Source organism: Oncorhynchus keta, chromosome 33 (genome assembly GCF_023373465.1).
Source record: "Oncorhynchus keta strain PuntledgeMale-10-30-2019 chromosome 33, Oket_V2, whole genome shotgun sequence".
In the NCBI taxonomy this organism is placed as follows: Eukaryota; Metazoa; Chordata; class Actinopteri; order Salmoniformes; family Salmonidae; genus Oncorhynchus; species Oncorhynchus keta.
Genome location: NC_068453.1, coordinates 1,557,415 through 1,580,111, shown reverse-complemented (window position 1 = coordinate 1,580,111; position 22,697 = coordinate 1,557,415). Strand labels below are relative to the sequence as shown.

At 42.1% G+C, this 22,697-nt stretch overlaps 1 protein-coding gene across 5 annotated transcripts in view; it reads right to left on the bottom strand.

Annotated features, from left to right (window-relative positions):
* Positions 1-364: 364 nt before the first annotated feature.
* LOC118366022 (transcription factor Dp-2-like) overlaps positions 365-22,697 on the bottom strand; it is a 37,047-nt gene continuing 14,714 nt past the window's right edge. For 4 of the 5 annotated variants that reach the window (XM_035748329.2, XM_035748330.2, XM_035748328.2 and 1 more), the window contains 7 exons: positions 10,719-10,878; positions 7,897-8,043; positions 5,933-6,001; positions 4,977-5,128; positions 1,950-2,116; positions 1,828-1,855; positions 365-1,486 (listed from right to left, as the gene is read on the bottom strand). In XM_035748329.2, coding sequence (XP_035604222.1) covers positions 1,333-1,486; positions 1,828-1,855; positions 1,950-2,116; positions 4,977-5,128; positions 5,933-6,001; positions 7,897-8,043; positions 10,719-10,878 — 877 coding nt within the window. In that variant the 3' untranslated portion in view covers positions 365-1,332. The remainder of the gene's footprint in view (positions 1,487-1,827; positions 1,856-1,949; positions 2,117-4,976; positions 5,129-5,932; positions 6,002-7,896; positions 8,044-10,718; positions 10,879-22,697) is intronic. The other variant, XM_035748327.2, reaches the window with a different exon arrangement.

Below are 22,697 nucleotides of genomic sequence, written 5' to 3'. Positions count from 1 at the left end.
ACAAGGATAAAACTCAAAGATTAAAGAACTCTTCATAACATTTTGTACCCACATAATTTAGACACTAACCAAACCAACAGCTTAACCATTAGACCAAGATAACATTTTCTAAATCAGTGTTTCTTAATCCTGGTCCTGGGGACCCAAAGGCTGCAAAAAATGTTTTGGGCAGTAGCACCACACCCAATTCCACTAATCAACTCAATATCAAATCTTTGATTAGTGGAATCAGGTGTGTAAGATAAAAATGTGCACCCCTTTGGGTCCCCAGGACCAGGACTAAGAAACACTGTCCTAAATAGAAGGCTTACTGATCCAATGAAATGTGGTGTCCATGCGATAAATACTTCACTTTGAGAAAATACAGGTTTAACCAAAATGGATGTTTATTTACATATATTTACAGACCCAGTCATTTCTGCAACTACATAGCATAACCTCCTAAAAGAGAGTACACACGTTTCCCCAAGTGGAATGTCCACTGAGTGTAGGGCCTAACGAGCTCAAGGTTCATGACAACATATCAAGGACGCATTTAACAGAATGTTGGCTCAAGGATTATATTAAAAAAGGCATTGATGAGAGACAGACTAATAATGGTTCACACTTAAAAGAGAACTACATTTACTCATAATGTACCCTTGTTTCTAGACAAGGTAGAGCTAATACCTGGGCAAAAGTTTGCTGCTGGTATCTTTCCACACAGTTGCATCAAGTGGCTAACAGTAAACTGCAAAAAGAATAAAGGAGTATCATAAGTAACGTTTGTTTGTTGTTGCGTTAAAGTTAGAACAGAATGCAAAACCACTAGCCTACATCAACACGCATACTATTCATATACGTTTGACATGTTTCAATGTAAAAAGAAAATAAATATTTAAGACATCTTTAATAATCACGAAAAATGTTCAGTCGCCAAGTCTGGTGCGTCGAGACAGTGTGAGCGTTTTGATGCATAGCCGCACTGCTCCTAGTGCTTACGTCTAGAAGAAAACACCTACAAAACATTGCACTCCATCTAAAGACAACGAACCATTTTTCGAGGAGTTGAGATTACGCAGCTATCCCCTCTCTTGGCAGAAAGCGACACGGAAGTAATTTACAAAAAATAACTACAATGGAGAAATTAAGAGGGAGACCGAGATATAAATGCTTCTAAAATATCTTATTATAGACCTGAATGATTGGCAGCTTATTTCCTGTATATCTGGCCGCATGCCCAGAGAACTTACATTCCCCCTGTGAACAGAGTGGGAGACAAGAGTCCTGTCCCAGAGAGCGAGCGGTATGGTGTATCACTGATGCCTGCCCGGCTGTCTGTTTGTCCGTCAGTCACTCTGGGGAAGAGGGTTCATCATCATCGTCCTCCTCTTCCTCGTTGAAGGAGCTGGGCGTCTGGCCTCGAGACTCTGAGAGGGCGGTGCAACTGTGGCTGAAGCTCCGACTTCCATTCAAAGAGGCGGAGTCTAGGTCACCTGGGAAAGAGCTGAACCATGACAACCCACACCACTGGTCAGTCACTTCAGTTCTCAAATTAAAATCAATCATGTCACCTTAAGTAATTTATATTTTATGATCCCTGTGTGGCTTGAGATTTTCTGTTATCAGTAAGGTGTGTAAATACACATTTTGCCACACAAAAACTGGATCACTTCCTGGATACATCCCAAATGGCACCATTTTCCCTATATAGTGCACTACTTTTGAACAGAGCCCTCTGGGCCCTGGTCAAAAGTAGTGCACTATAAAGGGAAAAGGATGTTCCTGTGTGGTAGTGGATTGTGTTTAAATCAAATTTTGATTTAAAAGTTATGAAAGGTAATCTACCTTGTTTGACTGGTGCCTCTTGCTATGCCTGTGAAAGGGGAGATTGAAATTACAGAAATGGCCTGCACACGCTCACACATGTCAAAAAAGCTTGTCAATGAAGGTCATTTTCCCACTCTCACCTATGACGTAGGTCTCCAGAGACCTGGGGATGAGGGACTTGGCAACAATGAGATTGTCTGCGGTGCACTTCCCACTCTCCAGGCCCAGGGACATCCCCATGCGCTTCAGAATCTCTATGTCGTCATGGATCTCAAAGGTGTTGTCAAAGTTGAAAAGGTATTCGCATCTACAGTAAGGACGTCAAAATGTTCAGACTGCTGCACAGAACCTATGGACTCTAGTCTAGAGTGCATTGTTAAATTGTGCTTCGGAGCTTCTACCCCCAAGCCATTAGACAGCTGAACAATTCATAGAAAAGGGTTAGGGTTCGTGTGAGTTTGACCAATTGTGAGTCGACATCGCCTACTAATTGGTTGATGTCATTCTTTTTTACTAAAAAACAAACATGCCATTTTCACATATGTTGATGCTGGAGATATGAAGCTGAATATTTCTTCCATTGGTTTCAACACAATATCGATGTGAGTGATTCATTTGCACATGCTATTGATTACAGTAACACAGAACAAGCTAATCAATTCCAGTTGAGTGACTGCTTGGTAAATATTGGTGTGTGTGCAGTTTATGAAGGTACTAATATAGCAAAATACAAGTAATCTGAACACAATGTGTAGGGGGTAACTTTTATGTATTGGTCTCCGATGAAGGTTGTGAGGCCGATATGTACCGTAATTTCCGGACTATAAGCCGCTACTTTTTTCCTCGCGGTTTATACAATGACGCGGCTAATTTATGGATTTTTCCCGCTTTCACAAGATTCATGCCGCCAAAGAACTGAGCACCGTCACATAATGTGACGTAAATCGAGCGCGCTCAAACTTCCCATCATTCTGATTACGGTAGTCATTTTGTCACCCTCATCATGGCAAAGACACAGAGAAATGCATATGATGCAGCTTTCAAGTTGAAGGCGATCGATCTGGCTGTTGGAAAAGGAAATAGAGCTGTTGCACGGGAGCTTGGCCTTATTGAGTCGATGATAAGACGTTGGAAACAGCAGCGTGAGGAACTGACTCAGTGCAAAAAGACAACAAAAGCTTTCAGAGGGAAGAAAAGCAGATGGCCCGAACTAGAAAATGAGCTTGAAGACTGGGTCAACACACAGAGAGCAGACGGCCGAGGTGTTTCAACTGTGCAGATCCGACTGAAAGCCAAAACAAATCGCCACCATAATGAAGTTTGAGGATTTTAGGAGGTGGACCATCGTGGTGTCTAAGATTTATGAGACGTAAAGGCCTGTTCATCAGGGTACGGACGAGTCTGTCAGCAGCTCCCTCCTGACTACGAGGAAAAAGTTTCAAACTTCCCCAAATTCACTGATGCAAAGATAGAGGAGCATTCTATCGGCCCGCACGACATCATAAATATGGATGAGGTTCCTCCGACGTTTGACCTGCCTCTCACTCGGACTGTCAACAGGAAAGGCGAAAACAACTGGGCATGAAAAAACACACTTCATCTGTGGTCTGAGCTGCACGGCATCGGGAGAAAAGCTTCCAACGATGTTGATTTTTAAACGCATGACGATGCCAAAAGAAAAATACCAGAGAGGAATTGTTATGAAAGTGAACAAGAAAGGATGGATGACGGAAGGCCTAATGCATGAATGGCATACGGAGTGTTACGGCAAGCGACCGGGAGGATTCTTTCACAAGAACAAGGCATTGCTCGTGTTGGACAGCATGAGGGCCCACATAACAGATTCTGTGAAAGAAGCCATCAAGAGGACAAACTCAATTGCAGCTGTGATTCCTGGGGGCACAACAAAGTATTTGCAGCCACTCGACATCAGTGTAAATCGTGCATTTAAGGTGGCGCTCCGTGTTCAGTGGGAGGCTTGGATGACAAGTGGGGAGAAATCCTTCACTAAAACGGGCCGCATGCGAAGAGCCACTTATGGTCAAGTCTGCCAGTGGGTCCTGACAGCATGGAGCATGGTCAAAAAAAATCCACGATCATCAACGGGTTTCGAAAGGCTGGACTGCTGCGCGTTGTTGAGGGCAGTTCAGCGGGGAATTTGCCTCCGGATGAAAGTGACGAGAGCGACAATGAAAACGATCCAACATCGGATGAAGCAATTCTGAGGCTATTCAACTCTGACACCGAAGGAGATGACTTCAGTGGTTTCAGTGCACAGGAGGAGGAAGATAGTGACCAATGACTTTCTTGGTAGGCTACAGTTTAATTGTTGTTACAAGCCGTGCTTCGTTAAAGCCTATTTATTTTTGTTACAAGCCGTGTTTCGTTTAAAGGCTGTGTAAAGTAAAGTTCATTTGTTTCAATGTACCGGTAGGCACCTGCGGCTTATAGACATTTGCGGCTTATTTACGTACAAAATACATATTTTATTTTATAATTCAGTGCGCTTAATAGTCGAGAAATTACGGTAAAGCTTATTAAAGAGCAGTGATACTATCAAGAGCAGTGTGCTGGTTCCTTCTTTTTTCTCATTTTATTCAACTGTAACCATGCACCTGCAAAAAAGATAGCTCAAATAGCTCAGATGTGTGAGTGCCTTTTGAATTATGCCTTTTGAACTTATTCCAGCAAACTGATTATGTATTTAGACATATAAAACCGGTGTTTTGACACTCGGCTATAAATCAAAAAGCTAGGAAGGCAGCAAAAGTATAATTTTCAATCTGTTTTAGGAATATAAATGGTACTTTAAAAAAAATTCAACAGGATTCTACTTTATCAGGTAAAAATGTGCAATGACATTGATTTTGATGAAATTGTGAAAATATGTTTGTACTGGCTACCTACAGAGAGTTGGAGGATTACTGTGAGAAAGCAGGTTTGTATTGTAGCCATCTGTATAAATGACATGTAATGATAATCATGGTAAAACCTTGTGATTCTACCTGAATTTACTTTTAGCACTGTAGGAGAAATGTTGGCGTTTCAATGATAAAGGCGCAATGAACATGTGTATTATACTACAGTGGCAATTAGAGTAGCAATTCAGTAGTGAGTGACCTAGAGTTGTCTTTGCATTAGGGTGAAGACATTGCAGTGACACATACTTGTCACTGGAGATGGAGCAGTCTATGACGGTGCGTACGTCTGTGTTGAGGATGATGAAGGGGAGCTGGATGACAGAGCCGGAAGGGGGAGGGGCCAGGGAGGAAGTTTCACTGACTTTGTTTCTCTGCACAAGGTTCTTGAATGCGATTTGCTGTTTGAGAAGAGATGAGCAATATTCAGAAACACATCTATTTAGTTCGCCTTGCTATGGTATTTCATTAATCTTCCATTGGTCCTGAACTTTCGAACACAACTATCCACACAGACACATTGTTACTACAACTACAGCTAATCCTATCGATACATACTCTAAAAACATCTATCCCCACATACACAAACACACATTTTCATTCTCTGAAGGTTGAGAGTGTATGTTTCATGAGTGGAACTCCATCATGATATGTCATGGGGCAACAAGTCTATCCTGGTCAGGTTATGTGTTCAGGAAAAACGCCTGGCTGTAGCATATCATGGCTAAATCAATGCTAAGTGAAAACCTCAGAGGAATCGGAGCTTCGGTTGAAGCTTAAATCTAGCTTTAGAGTAAGTTACCGTCACCAGGTCAGAGCAGTAGGGAGCCAACACACCAATCAATCAGAGATACAATGAATTAATGAAAACTATCTGTGGTGCGGTACATTTAAAGAAAAAGACTGCAAATAAAATTTGGTGATCGCAGAGTCCTTCTCTCAGGGAGAAGTAATCAATCAATAGATCCTTGACCCCTCCCACACTCTCTGGCCTTCTGGGAACTCCACGGGGTCACACAAAGGTTCCCCGTCATATGCTAACGAGATGCTAACAAGTGTGGTGTTTTTCAATGGATTTATAGACGGACAGCTGCCTAGCTCATCACTCACGACCAAGGTATCCGAAAAAAGATAAACATGTGCACACCCACGAATGCATTCAAAACACACACACACACACACACACACCAGAGACTGCTCCGTACCTGCAGTATGAGTTCTTCCAGCTGAGTTCTCTTCTGTCTGATCCTCTTCAGGCGTTTCTGTTTCTCCACCTGATTGGGGAAACGGTTCAAGTATTTTAGAAATGACTGGTATAACATAACTGTCTAACAGTAATAAAATAATACATTACATAAAGAATCTCAAAGCATTCCTAATGCAAAACAAACAAGCAATTTAAAAAGAAACATCGGCTTCAACAGTATCTAGATCAGCATATATAGTTATTTTTGAGTGTTTCTTGAAGGCTCCAGATGGCAGCCACGGTCATGACATGGTCTGGAAATTAATGACTAGATGTAGATGGTCAGCATCCAAACCCCACTTCACCCCTTGCTCCAAAAGAGCCCTACCCATATCAACCACTCAGACTATCGTTATTTAAGTAACTGACCAGTGTAAAGCAAGACAATTACTATTTGTATTGTCAGACAGTAGTGATGGCATGCTAAAGTGCTCTTCTGTCAAAACAGCCCAGCGGAAGGAGTACTCCACTCTGTCTCCCCACTACCCCTCTTTCTCATTGTCACCATCATGCCCAGTCCTCCACCAGAATGGGTCTCTGTTTTATCGTACAAATCTATGCTCTGCAGAAAGTTGACACATGATATATAGTGCATTCGGAAATTATATTCAGGCCCTTTGACTTTTTCCACAATTTGCTACGTCACAGCCTAAATTCTAAAATGGATTCAATTGTCTACCCCCCCCCATCATCAATCTGACAAAGCAAAAACAGGTTTTTAGAAGTGTTAGCAAATGTCTTTATATATATAAACTGAAATATAACACCTACATAAATATTCAGACCATTTAATCAGTACTTTGTTGAAGCACCTTTGGCAGGGATTACACCTGTATTTGGAGAGTTTCTCCCATTCTTCTCTGCAGATCCTCTCAAGCTCTGTCAGGATGGATGGGGAGCGTAGCTGCACCGCTATTGTCAGGTCTCTCCAGAGATCAGAGAGTTTGATTGGGTTCAAGTCCGGGCTCTGACTGGGTCACTCAAGGACATTCAGAGACTTGTCCGGAAGCTACTTCTGCATTGTCTTGGCTGTTTGCTTAGGGTCATTATCCTGTTGGGAGGTGAACCTTCACCCCAGTCTGAGGTCCTGAGCGCTATGGAGAAGGTTTTCTTCAAGGATCTCTCAAGACTTTTCTCTGTTCATCTTTCCCTTGATCCTGACTAGTCTCACAGTCCCTGTCGCTGAAAAACATCCCTAGAGCACGATGCTGCAACCAGCATTCTTAACCGTAGGGATGGTGTCAGGTTTCCTCCAGACATGACGCTTAGCATTCAGGCCAAAGAGTTCAATCTTGGTTTTATCAGACCAGATAATCTTGTTTCTCATGGGCTGTCATGTACCTTTAACTGAGGAGTGGCTTCCGTCTGGCCACTCTACCATAAAGGCCTGATTGGTGGAGTGTTTCAGAGATGGTTGTCCTTCTGGAAGGTTCTCTCATCTCCACAGAGGCTCTCTGGAGCTCTGTCAGAGTAACCATCTGGTTCATGGTTGCCTCCCTGACCAAGGCCCTTCTCCCCCAATTGCTCAGTTTGGCTGGGCGGCCAGCTCTAGGAAGAGTCTTGATTGTTCCAAACATCTTCCTTCTAAGAATGGAGGCCACTGTGTTCTTGGGGAGAAACATCAAGGATGATCAATGGAAACAGGATGCATCTGAGCTCAATTTCAAGTCTCATAGCAAAGGGTCTGAATAAATAAGGTAGTTCTGTTTATTTTTAATAAATCTACAAAAATGTGAGAAAAAAAAAAGTTATTTGTAATTATAGGGTATTGTGTGTATATCTAGAGAGGTGACAGTGACAGATGTCAAGGAGTGGCTGTCAAGGCTCACATTCAGCTCCCAGAGAGCTCTGCTGGTTTAAAGTATGTCTGTCTGTGTGTGTGTGTGTGTGTGTGTGTGTGTGTGTGTGTGTGTGTATGATCACCTCCAGGTTTTGACACTCCTGGGCCGAGTTGGTGGGCAGGCCGATCCAGCGGATCTCCTTCTTCTTCTTGGAGATGATGTTCATGGCCATCAGCACGTTGAGAGCATCATACACACGCCTGCGGATGTTCTTCTGGTCATACACCTGCTGGGGAGGGAGAGGGATAGCGTGAGGAAAGAGAAAAGAAGCGAGTAAAGAAAAGAGATGACATAAGAGAAGAGCAAGGAAACAGATACTAGCAGAGAAGAGGTTATGATTCTAAGCTTGTCTTGGAGGGGGGTCAAGGGGCATCTCATTAGTAACTGTCCCATGGTGTGTGTGTCCCTGGCCAGGACTACTCGCTACCCCTCCTGCGGCGCACTAACTGCTAGCCCTCATGGTTAATCTGTTTTTAATGAATGATACTGTTTAACATTCCACAGGAAGTAAGCAGATTAGGTCTGGGGCCAAGCTATTTTTAAGGGGCCATGTTATTATAAATACCGGAAAGTATTCAGCGGTTGGCCCCCTCCCCACTATTAAAACAGCCTAACTTTCAGTTGGACTCCTCCAACACAATGTTTTAGGACGCAAGGGAACCGTTTGCAACATAAACAACATTCCATAGTCTCTACGAGCTCAAATGTGTAATTCGTTAAGTGGTTATCTTGAACAGTTTATGAATGGAAAAACAAACTTATATTATTTATTCAGGGTAGCCCAATTGAGACCAGGGTCTCATTCCCAATAGTGCACTGAGTACAACAATTTTCTCAAAAACAGAAAAAAAATTTACATAACAAATGTAAAAATTAAAATAACCAACAGGCTAGCCTGTTGGCCAGATCGGTTTGTTCTTTAGTTACAGTGCCTTGTGAAAGTATTCAGCCCCCTTGAACTTTGACCTTTTGCCACATTTCAGGCTTCAAACATAGATATAAAACTGTATTTTTTTGTGAAGAATCAACAACAAGTGGGACACAATCATGAAGTGGAATGACATTTATTGGATATTTCAAACTTTTTTAACAAATTAAAAAACTGAAAAATTGGGCGTGCAAAATTATTCAGCCCCTTTACTTTCAGTGCAGCAAACTCTCTCCAGAAGTTCAGTGAGGATCTCTGAATGATCCAATGTTGACCTAAATGACTAATGATGATAAATACAATCCACCTGTGTGTAATCAAGTCTCCGTATAAATGCACCTGCACTGTGATAGTCTCAGAGGTCCATTAAAAGCGCAGAGAGCATCATGAAGAACAAGGAACACACCAGGCAGGTCCGAGATACTGTTGTGAAGAAGTTTAAAGCCGGATTTGGATACAAAAAGATTTCCCAAGCTTTAAACATCCCAAGGGACACTGTGCAAGCAATAATATTGAAATGGAAGGAGTATCAGACCACTGCAAATCTACCAAGTCCTGGCTGTCCCTCTAAACTTTCAGCTCATACAAGGAGAAGACTGATCAGAGATGCAGCCAAGAGGCCCATGATCACTCTGGATGAACTGCAGAGATCTACAGCTGAGGTGGAAGACTGTCCATAGGACAACAATCAGTCGTATATTGCACAAATCTGGCCTTTATGGAAGAGTGGCAAGAAGAAAGCCATTTCTTAAAGATATCAATAAAAAGTGTCGTTTAAAGTTTGCCATAAGCCACCTGGGAGACACACCAAACATGTGGAAGAAGGTGCTCTGGTCAGATGAAACCAAAATTGAACTTTTTGGCAACAATGCAAAACGTTATGTTTGGTGTAAAAGCAACACAGCTCATCACCCTGAACACACCATCCCCACTGTCAAACATGGTGGTGGCAGCATCATGGTTTGGGCCTGCTTTTCTTCAGCAGGGACAGGGAAGATGGTTAAAATTGATGGGAAGATGGATGGAGCTAAATACAGGACCATTCTGGATGAAAACCTGATGGAGTCTGCAAAAGACCTGAGACTGGGACGGAGATTTGTCTTCCAACAAGACAATGATCCAAAACATAAAGCAAAATATACAATGGAATGGTTAAAAAATAAACATATCCAGATGTTAGAATGGCAAAGTCAAAGTCCAGACCTGAATCCAATCGAGAATCTGTGGAAAGAACTGAAAACTGCTGTTCACAAATGCTCTCCATCCAACCTCACTGAGCTCGAGCTGTTATGTAAGGAGGAATGGGAAAAAATGTCAGTCTCTCGATGTGCAAAACTGATAGACATACCCCAAGCGACTTATAGCTGTAATCGCAGCAAAATGTGGCGCTACAAAGTATATAATTGCACGCCCAATTTTTCAGTTTTTGATTTGTTAAAAAAGTTAGAAATATCCAATAAATGTCGTTCCACTTCATGATTGTGTCCCACTTGTTGTTGATTCTCCACAAAAAAATACAATTTTATATCTTTATGTTTGAAGCCTGAAATGTGGCAAAAGGTCGCAAAGTTCAAGGGGGCCGAATACTTTCGCAAGGCACTGTATATATGAAAAGGGACGTGAGAGGCATTGGCTAAAGTATAGTCAGAAATCTGTCCACCTGGCTTGATCAGCTCAACAACCCCCTACAATACTTTATCATTCTATTGGCACAATGGGTTAGATGACCACGGTTGTGTTCATTAGGGCACGCAATGGAAAATATAACTGAAGCCAAGCACCGTTTCTCATTGCACAAGTCCAGGTAGCCCCCCCATTTCATTCCATTTTCTTCTGTTTGGTGCCTAATGAACACAACCCAGGGTTGTATGTTTGATTCCTGCATGGGCCACATATACTGAATATGTGTCACTGTCAACCGTAAGTGGTTTTGGATGAAAGCGTCTGCTAAATTACCATATTATTTACGGACTCACCGAGTCTGTGGCCATGACGTTGGTGGAGTGGGTGAACTCGGCCACCAGTTCGTCGGCCACCTCGTTGTAGGACGTGGTGCCTTTCTTCTGCACCTTCTCACACACTTTCATGGAGAAATGCCTCAGGCCCTTCCCGTTCTTATCGCCCTTCAGTCGCTTGCTGTGGTGGAGAGATCACAAAGAAGCAACCGACACATTAATGACCAGACGGTCACAACATCTAGAACTCGCTGTTACACAAATTAAATTGTATATTTGTCACATGTACAGGATACAGTAGGCGTAAAACAGTAAAGTGAAATGCATACAAAAGATGACACGGCACACGCAACTTGCGCAAAAGCACACACACACTCTAAACACACACGCAACACCTCCAACTCCACACTTACTTGTCAAAATCTCACCTCACACTCAAACAATATAAACACTCAATGGACTCAGAGGATCAGACAAAACAATGTATACAATAATTCCATACTAATGTAAAACGATGAAATCACTCCAACACTTTCACAAGCAAAAGCACACTTGTGAAAACCATGACACATTAACATAAGCATGATGGAGCTTGGCATGTATGTGAAGACCATAGTGCACTGCTTTGACACTCTCCTCCAATGTGCGGTCACAGAATCACGTGACATGCGCGCATTAGACGCACTGCTCGTTGATGCTTCAAATTAGTGTATGGTTTTATACTCGGTACACATTCGGCGCAATTCTGTCGATGTGTACTCATATTTAAAGTGTATTTAAAACAATGCAGAAGGGTAATAGCACTATTGGGAATAGACAATAGTAATGGCCTGCGTTCCAAATGGCATCCTATTCCCTATATAGTGCACCCCATGAGGATCAAAAGTAGTGCACTATTCAGGGAACATGGTGACATTTGGGACAGAAACATGGTTGTGGTTGGAGCAACATTTTCTACCCCTACACTCCTAAAGAATTGACTTGGGTTGCATCGAGAACCCCCACACCAGACGTATTTTTATCCTCCCGTGAGACATTTATATCAAATGAGTGCAGATTTGAAGGAAGACTCAATTCTTGAGAATGTGTGTGTGTCTCTCTCTGGGAGTACCAGTGCAGAGTCAATGTCTGGGGACACCGGTTAGAAGAGGTAATATGTACGGGTTGAAGTCGGAAGTTTACATACACCTTAGCTAAATACATTTAAACTCAGTTTCACAATTCCTGACATTTAATCCTAGTAAACATTCCCTGTCTTAGGTCAGTTAGGATCACCACTTTACTTTAAGAATGTGAACTGTCAGAATAATAGTAGAGAGAATGAGATTTCAGCTTTTATTTCGTTCATCACATTCCCAGTTGGTCAGAAGTTTACATATACTAATTGAGTGTTTGGTAGCATTGCCTATAAATTGTTTAACTTGGGTCAAATGTTTTGGGTAGCCTTCCACAAGCTTCTCACAGCATGTTAGGTGAATGTTGGCCCATTCCTCCTGATAGAGCTGGTGTAACTGAGTCAGTTTTGTAGGACACCTTGCTCGCACTTGTTTTTTCAGTTCTGCCCAGAAATGTTCTATGAGATTGAGGTCAGGGCTTTGTGATGGGCACTCCAATACCTTGACTTTGTTGTCATTAAGCCATTTTGCCACAACTTTGGAAGTATGCTTGGGGACATTGTCCATTTGGAAGACCCTTTTGCGACCAAGCTTTAACTTCCTGACTGATGTCTTGTGATGTTTCTACAATATATCCACATGATTTTCCTTCCTCGTGATGCCATTTATTTTGTGAAGTGCACCAGTCCCTCCTGCAGCAAAGCACCCCCACAACATGATGCTGCCACCCCCATGCTTCACGGTTGGGATGGTGTTCTTTGGCTTGCAAGCCTCCCCCTTTTTCCTCCAAACTTAACGATGGTCAGTATGGCAAAACAGTTATATTTTTGTTTCATCAGATGAGAGGACATTTCTCCAAAAAGTACAATCTTTGTCCCAATGTGCAGTTGCAAACCGTAGTCTGGCTTTTTTATGGTGGTTTTGGAGCAGTGGCAACTTCCTTGCTGAGCGGCCTTTCAGGTTGTGTCAATATAGGACTCGTTTTACTGTGGAAAAAGATACTTTTGTACCGGTTTCCTCCAGCATCTTCACAAGGTCCTTTGCTGTTGTTCTGGGATTGATTTGCACTTTTCGCACCAAAGTACGTTCATCTCTAGGAGACAGAAAGCGTCTCCTTCCTGAGCGGTATGATGGCTGCTTTGTCCCATGGTGTTTATACTTGTGTACTATTGTTTGTACAGATGAATGTGGTACCTTCAGGGGTTTGGAAATTGCTCCCAAGGATGAACCAGACTTGTGGGCGTCTACAATTTATTTTCTGAGGTCTTGGCTGATTTCTTTTTGATTTTCCCATGATGTCAAGCAAAGAGGCACTGAGTTTGAAGGTAAGGCCTTGAAATACATCCACAGGTACACCTCCAATTCACTCAAATTATGTCAGTTGGCTTTAGAAACTTCTGATAAGCTATGACCTAATTTTCTGGAATTTTCCAAGCTGTTTAAAGGCACAGTCAACTTAGTGTATGTAAACTTCTGACCCACTGGAATTGTGATAGTGAATAAATGAAATAATGTCTGTAAACAATTGTTGGAAAAATGACTTGTGTCATGCACAAAGTAGATATCTTAAAAGACATGCCAAAACTATATTTTGTTAACAAGAAATTTGTGGAGTGGTTGAAAAACAAGTTAATGACTCCAACCTAAATGTAAACTTCCAACTTAAACTGTACATGTAGGTAAACTTAGTGACTATAAATAGATAAACAGAGTAGCAGTAGCGTGAAAGAGGGGTCTGGGTAGCCCTTTGATTAGCTGTTCAGGAGTTTTATGGCTTGCGGGTAGAAGCTGTTAAGAAGCGTTTTGGGCCACGACTTGGCGCTCCGGCACCGCTTGCCGTGCGGTAGCAGCGAGAATAGTCTGACTAGGGTGGCTGGAGTCTGACAAATTTTAAGGCCTTCCTCTGACACCGCCTGGTGTAGAGGTCCTGGATGGCTGGAAGCTTGGTGATGTACTGGGCCGTACACACTACCCTCTGTAGTGCGGTCGGAGGCGGCGCAGTTGCCATACCAGGCGGTGATGCAACCAAGAGAATGCTCGATGGTGCAGCTGTAGAACATTTTGAGGATCTGAGGATCCATGCCGAAACTTTTTCCACTTCCTGAGGGGCAATAGCCATTGTCGTGCCCTCTTCACGACTGTCTTGGTATGTTTGGACCGTGATAGTTTGTTGGTGATGTGAACACCAAGGAACTTGAAGCTCTCAACCTGCTCAACAACAGCCCCATCGATTGCAATCGGGGGCGTGCTCTGTCCTCCTTCTCCTCCACTCCACAATCATCTCCTTTGTCTTGATCACATTGAGGGATGTTGTTGTTGTTCTGGCACCACACGGCCAAGTCTCTGACTTTCTCAGGTCTCATTGTCGGTGATCAGTCCTATCACTGTTGTTTCATCGGCAAAAACGTGATGGTGTTGGAGTCATCACGAGGCACACACAAACCTTGCTGATAGACCTCAATGGAAAGAACTAGCTATGTATTTGTGCTCATAGCCCCAGCCATTCAGGACAGTACAAAAAACAAAGCACTGTCTGTCGAATGCTGATGTGCTCTATGTCAGGAGTCATGGCATGCTGCAACACAAGTCATCTGGTATATGCTGTGTTTTAGGCACACATGTCCGCTTTCTCACAACAGTTCCAGTGTAATGTGGTTTCTCTAGCTCACTAGCCCAGGGACAGGGAAGAGAGGGATTCTTGCATTTCATTACAAACCACCACCTCCACATGCAAGTGAAGCACTATTGTTTATCATTTCACAAGGATCACTGTGTGCGCGTGTGCATGCACGCACGTACAGTCATCTCATTCTCAAATCAGCAGAAACATGGTTAACTTTTGGCAAATGTGAATACAAAATGGGATAAAATTGATGATTGACTGATGATGAACCGTTAAGCTACACGTGACGCTCCGCCCACAGAGCAGTGATAAAAATCGCTCGCTTAAATCAGGGGCTCTCTGTGATTTACACACCAAGGGAAACCGAAAGGGGGTAGTGGGGCATGGAGAAAAAGAAGAAAAATCAGGCTAAAAAGAGATATCGCCACAAAGAAGAGGGTGAGAGGGGGGGGGTTGATATATAGACATTTTGTGTGTATGTTCAGGTGAGCGGATTATGTAACATTAGGGTTGTTAGACAGTCGTAGAGCACAACACAGATGCGTTACATTTGGCAACGTGCAATTAGCAATACCAACTATGATGTAGAAAATGTCACACACAGCAAGAGGCGCAAGCAGAATGTGCATATGCATGAGCGCATGTCAAAAGTTAGGACACACCTACTCATTGCAGTGTTTTTCTTTATTTTTATTATTTTATACATTACAGAATAATGGTGAAGACATCAACACATATGGAATAATGTAGTAACCAGAAAGTGTTAAACAGATCAAAATATAGAAATTCTTCAAAGTAGCCACCCTTTGCCTTGATGACAGCTTTGCACAATAGACATTCTCTCAACCAGATTCATGCGGTAGTCACCTGGAATGCATTTCAAATCAACAGGTGTGTCTTGTTAAAATGTACATTTATGGAATTTCTTTCCTTCCTAATGTGTTTGAGCCAAATCAGGTGTGTTGTGACAAGGTAGGGTTGGTAAACAGAAGATGGTCTTTTATCAAATAGGGCTAAGTCCATATTATGGCAAGAACATCTCAAATAAGCAAAGAGAAATGACAGTCCATCATTACTTAAAGATTTGAAGGTCAGTTAAACAGTAAAATGTCAAGAGCTTTGAAAGTGTCTTCAAGTGCAGTCACAAACACCATCAAGCGCTGATGAAGAAACTGGCTCTCATGAGGACCGCCACAGGAAAAGAAGACCAAGAGTTATCTTTGCTGCAGAGGAGCATGGTGGTGGTGGTGTGATGGTGCTTTTCTGGTGACACAGTCAGTGATTTATTTAGAATTCAACCAGCATGTCTACCACATCATTCTGCAGCGATGCGCAATCCCATCTGGTTGCACTTAGTGGGACTATCATTTGTTTTTCAATAGGACAGTGACCCAAAGCACACCTCCAGGCTGCGTAAGGGCTATCTGACCAAGTAGGAGAGTGATGGAGTGCTGCATCAGATGACCTGGCCTCCACAACCACCTGAACTTAACCACCTGAACTTGAGATGGTTTGGGATGAGATGGACCGCAGAGTGAAGGAAAAGCAGCCAACAAGTGCTCAGCATACAGTGCCTTGCGAAAGTATTCGGCCCCCTTGAACTTTGCGACCTTTTGCCACATTTCAGGCTTCAAACATAAAGATATAAAACTGTATTTTTTTGTGAAGAATCAACAACAAGTGGGACACAATCATGAAGTGGAACGACATTTATTGGATATTTCAAACTTTTTTAACAAATTAAAAAACTGAAAAATTGGGCCTGCAAAATTATTCAGCCCCTTTACTTTCAGTGCAGCAAACTCTCTCCAGAAGTTCAGTGAGGATCTCTGAATGATCCAATGTTGACCTAAATCACTAATGATGATAAATACAATCCACCTGTGTGTAATCAAGTCTCCGTATAAATGCACCTGCACTGTGATAGTCTCAGAGGTCCATTAAAAGTGCAGAGAGCATCATGAAGAACAAGGAACACACCAGGCAGGTCCAAGATACTGTTATGAAGAAGTTTAAAGCCGGTTTGGATACAAAAAGATTTCCCAAGCTTTAAACATCCCAAGGAGCACTGTGCAAGCGATAATATTGAAATGGAAGGAGTATCAGACCACTGCAAATCTACCAAGACCTGGCCGTCCCTCTAAACTTTCAGCTCATACAAGGAGAAGACTGATCAGAGATGCAGCCAAGAGGCCCATGATCACTCTGGATGAACTGCAGAGATCTACAGCTGAGGTGGGAGACTCTGTCCATGGGACAACAATCAGTCGTATATTGCACAAATCTGGCCTTTATGGAAGAGTGGCAAGAAGAAATCAATTTCTTAAAGATACCCATAAAAAGTGTTGTTTAAAGTTTGCCACAAGCCACCTGGGAGACACACCAAACATGTGGAAGAAGGTGCTCTGGTCAGATGAAACCAAAATTTAACTTTTTGGCAACAATGCAAAATGTTATGTTTGGCGTAAAAGCAAAACAGCTTATCACCCTGAACACACCATCCCCACTGTCAAACATGGTGGTGGCATCATCATGGTTTGGGCCTGCTTTTCTTCAGCAGGGACAGGGAAGATGGTTAAAATTGATGGGAAGATGGATGGAGCCAAATACAGGACCATTCTGGAAGAACCTGATGGAGTCTGCAAAAGACCTGAGACTGGGACGGAGATTTGTCTTCCAACAAGACAATGATCCAAAACATAAAGCAAAATCTACAATGGAATGGTTCAAAAATAAACATATCCAGGTGTTAGAATGGCCAAGTCAAAGTCCAGACCTGAATCCAATCGAGAATCTGTGGAAAGAACTGAACACTGCTGTTCACAAATGCTCTCCATCCAACCTCACTGAGCTCGAGCTGTTTTGCAAGGGGGAATGGGAAAACATTTCAGTCTCTCGATGTGCAAAACTGATAGAGACATACCCCAAGCGACTTACAGCTGTAATCGCAGCAAAAGGTGGCGCTACAACGTATTAACTTAAGGGGGCTGAATAATTTTGCACGCCCAATTTCAGTTTTTGATTTGTTAAAAAAAGTTTGAAATATCCAATAAATGTCATTCCACTTCATGATTGTGTCCCACTTGTTGTTGATTCTTCACAAAAAAATACAGTTTTATATCTTTATGTTTGAAGCCTGAAATGTGGCAAAAGGTCAAAGTTCAAGGGGGCCGAATACTTTCGCAAGGCACTGTATGTGGGAACTCAAGACTGTTGGACAAGCATTCCAGGCGACTACCTCATGAAGCTGGTTGAGAGAATGTCAAGAGTGTGCAAAGCTGTCACAGCAAAGGGTGGCTACTTTGAAGAATCTATAATATATTTTAACACTTTTGTGGTTACTACATGATTCCGTATGTGTTATTTCAGTTTTGATGTCTTCACTATTATTCAACCGTGTAGAAAATAGTAAAAATAAATTAAAACCCTTGAATGAATAGCTGTCCAAGCTTTTGACTTGTACTGTAGGCGTGACAGTAAGAACACAGAGAAGAACAGAGAGAAGGGGAGAGCGAGAGAATAGATATAGATGAAGACAAGGAAGACTATGTAAGTGGACAGGACAGAGACATGTAAAGATATAGCTGCGTGTGTGCGCCTAAGTGAGTGAGCAATCGAAATGTCCATTCACAAACATCCCCCAACCCTCAAACTATAGGCACAGTACAGTTCCTTCTAACACGCAGTAGAATAGAGAGTAGGAGACTGCAGAGCCGCTCATTACATAACTGGATCTCTGAGGAGCACACACACACACGCAAATAGGAAGACCGTGTGTGTGTAGTGTATGAGGTGGGGATGGCAAGCCGCTGCGGTGGAAGCTTAGGGTTACAGTTGTCAGGACAAATTAGTTCCAGAACCGCAGCTACTGTAGCTTGGATAATTTGGGAAGAATTAGAGAGAGAAGACGAGAAACAGGCTGGAAAAATGGTGGTGAATGTGCCATAATGGGTACAGGGAGAGTAGTCATGGTGTGAGGAAGACGCACACACTCAGTGACGCCGAAACCACAGAGGCACCTTTTCTCTTTAGCAAAATGCAAACATACTGCAAACCTACTGTAACCGAATACAACAACAAAATAAACATATTTTCCAACATTGTTACAGGCTACAGTTGAAGTCGGAAGTTTACATACACCTTAGCCAACTACATTTAAACTCAGTTTCACAATTCCTGACATTTAATCCTCGTAAAGATTCCCTGTCTTAGGTCAGTTAGGATCCCCACTTTATTTTAAGAATGTGAAATGTCAGAATAATAGTAGAGAGAATTATTTATCTCAGCTTTTATTTATTTCATCACATTCCCAGTGGGTCAGAAGTTTACATTCACTCAATTAGTATTTGGTAGCATTGCCTTTAAAATGGTTTAACAAGAAATTTGTGGAGTGGTTGAAAAATGAGTTAATGACTCCAACCTAAGTGTATGTAAACTTCCGACTTCAACTGTATATCCTCCAAACAGCAGCTTCAAGGGCGTTATCACTTTTATACAACGGGTTACCAACATATTCAAAAATTTATTGACATTCTCACAAGAAACGTTATTTTGATGAATTTCTTCATACCGTTTCATCCTTCCACAAGATATAGTCCCGAAACAGCTTGCCTGTCTTGCATGTTATTTTGCCATTAACCTCTCTATGCACCGAACCCGTTAGCGGGATTAAATTCGATAACAATACAGTGATCGCAACATAATATATTAAACATTCATGAAAATACAAGTCTCACACATGGTTCGAAAGGCTAGATAGAATCTTGCTAATCCAATTGCGTTGTCAGATTTAAAAAATGATTCATTGCGAAAGAATACGCTGCAATTATCTGAGCCATATCAAACTACTTATTCAACCAGCACTTCCGTAATTGCACAGATTGAAATAAATTGTTTACCTTTGAAGATCTTGCTCTGGTTGCAATCCCAAGGCTCATTGTTACACAATGAATGGTCTTTTGTTCGGTTAAATCCATTTTTTATATATATATTTTTTCCATTTTGTGAACGCTCATCTCGTTGAATTCCGTGTCATTCAATTTGACGTAACATCCAACGTAAAATAGACAGACTTTCCCTGACTTTATCCAGTCATGTTTGGTTTCCTTGCAATCAACTGTTTTTTTGTTAAACAACCAAACTTGATTCGTCATTTTGCGGGACGGATTGACACGGAAAAAACGATTGGAAGACAACAAGTGATGAGCCCATTGTGCACCAATTATATGACCACTGTCTCGTTGATTGACTGTATTTTAACCCAATGACCACTGATAGATTTCAAGACTATCTGGGTAGATAGCCAATGAGCAGAGGTAAAACGGCAATACCCCATGGTTCTTTGTTGTAAGACAAACCTTTCCATTGAACGCTGGCATAAGGACCGTTCTTTCGCCATTGCCAATTCAACCGTGAAGGAGCGCACAGCAGTATTTCGGTGACTTGCATCTTCAGCTGTTTATTTATCCAACATCATGGCGAATAAGTCAAGGAAAGCTAATTCTAAGACTAGATATATGAATGTAGAAACAATTTTAGAGGAAATTGATTGTGAAAGTGAGACAGATCTGCATTTTGAAGACTCCATTAGCTCCCAAAGCTTTGATTCTGAAACTGAGGCATATTTTTTGAACGGAGAGGACATTGTTTTGGACTGTTAAGTTGTTCTCATGCTAATGCAGTTGTTTGAAATTAATATAAAATATTATTTGTGATTGTTTTTACATTCTATTTGCAATATATAAAGATGTAATGAAATGGGTAAAGTACACGTTAGCTAGTCATTGTGAGTGAGGGTCTGTTTGTGTTTGTATGAGAACGACCATAGCCTCTGTCTGTCTCTGTGTGTGTATGTATGCTGTCTCTGTGTGTGTGTGTATGTGTATGTTTTGTATGTCTGTTTGTGTGTATAAAGATGTAATGAAATGGGTAAAGTATGTATGTTAGCTAGTCATTGTGAGTGAGGGTCTGTTTGTGTTTGTATGAGAATACAATAGCCTATGTCTGTCTGTCTGTCTGTATATATATATATATATATATACTGCTCAAAAAAATAAAGGGAACACTTAAACAACACAATGTAACTCCAAGCCAAACACTTCTGTCAAATCAAACTGTCCACTTAGGAAGCAACACTGATTGACAATACATTTCTCACATGCTGTTGTGCAAATGGAATAGACAACAGGTGGAAATTATAGGCAATTAGCAAGACACCCCCAATAAAGGAGTGGTTCTGCAGGTGGTGACCACAGACCACTTCTCAGTTCTTATGCTTCCTTGCTGATGTTTTGGTCACTTTTGAATGCTGGCGGTGCTTTCACTCTAGTGGTAGCATGAGACGGAGTCTACAACCCACACACGTGGCTCAGGTAGTGCAGCTCATCCAGGATGGCACATCAATGCGAGCTGTGGCAAGAAGGTTTGCTGTGTCTGTAGTTTGTAGTGTCCAGAGCATGGAGGCGCTACCAGGAGACAGGCCAGTACATCAGGAGACGTGGAGGAGGCCGTAGGAGGGCAACAACCCAGCAGCAGGACCGCTACCTCCGCCTTTGTGCAAGGAGGAGCAGGAGGAGCACTGCCAGAGCGCTGCAAAATGACCTCCAGCATGCCACAAATGTGCATGTGTCTGCTCAAACGGTCAGAAACAGACTCCATGAGGGTGGTATGAGGGCCCGACATCCACAGGTGCAGGACGTTTGGCATTTGCCAGAAAACACCAAGATTGGCAAATTCGCCACTGGCGCCCTGTGCTCTTCACAGATGAAAGGAGGTTCACACTGAGCACGTGACAGAGTCTGGAGACGCCATGGAGAACGTTCTGCTGCCTGCAACATCCTTCAGCATGACCGGTTAGGGAAGTGGGTCAGTCATGGTGTGGGGTGGCATTTCTTTGGGGGGTTCGCCAGAGGTAGCTTGACTGCCATTAGGTACCGAGATGAGATCCTCAGATCCATTGTGAGACCATATGCTGGTGCGGTTGGCCCTGGGTTCCTCCTAAAGCAAGACAATGCTCGACCTCATGTGGCTGGAGTGTAGTTCCTGCAAGAGGAAGGCATTGATGCTATGGACTGGCCCGCCCGTTCCCCAGACCTGAATCCAATTGAGCACATCTGGGACATCATGTCTCGCTCCGTTCCCGTTTTAAACAAGATATTTTTTCACGAAAAGATGCTCGACTATGCATATAATTGACAGCTTTGGATAGAAAACACTCGTTTCCAAAACTGCAAAGATATTGTCTGTGAGTGCAACAGAACTGATGTTACAGGCGAAACCCAGATAAAAATCCAATCAGGAAGTGCCGCATTTTTTTTTTTTTTTTAAACCGCCACATGCCAATGACTCCTTATATGGCTGTGAATGAGCTTACGTTTTCTACGTATTCCCCAATGTGTCTACAGCATTGTGACGTATTTTTACGCATGTTGAAGAATAGCCATAAGGGACCACATTTAGCAAGTGGTCACATGATGGCTCCTGCAGAAAATCTTGCGTAAAGTACACAAGTAGCCATTTTTCCAATCGCTTCTTATGAGAAACCAATATTCCCGACGGATATATTATCGAATTGTTATGTGAAAAACACCTTGATTGATTCTAAACAACGTTTGCCATGTTTCTGTCGATATTTTAGAGCTAATTTGGAAAAAAGTGTTAGAGGTACTGTTAGAGGTGCGTGACCAGAAAGCTAGCCTCAGTTTGTTTTCCTCCTGTATTGAACACAGATCACCCCGTCTTCAATTTTATCGATTATTCATGTTAAAAAAAATACCTAAAATTGTATTACAAAAGTAGTTTGAAATGTTTTGGCAAAGTTTACAGGTAACTTTTGAGATATTTTGTAGTCACGTTGCACAAGTAGGAACCGGTGTTTCTCTGGATCAAACGCACCAAATAAATTGACATTCTGGATATATATATATAAACAGAATTAAATCGAACAAAAGGACCATTTGTGATGTTTATGGGACATATTGGAGTGCCAACAAAAGAAGCTTGTCAAAGGTAAGGCATGATTTATATTTTTATTTCTTAAATATGCTTTCTCTTTGTTTACGGAGGTGCTACCCTCAGATAATAGCATTGTTTGCTTTCGACGAAAAGCCTTCTTGAAATCTGACATGTTGGCTGGATTCACAACAAGTGTTGCTTTAATTTAGTATCTTGATTTCACGAAAGTTTGATTTTTATCGTAATTTATTCGAATTTGGCGCTCTGCATTTTCACTGGCTTTTGGCCAGGTGGGATGCTAGCGTCCCA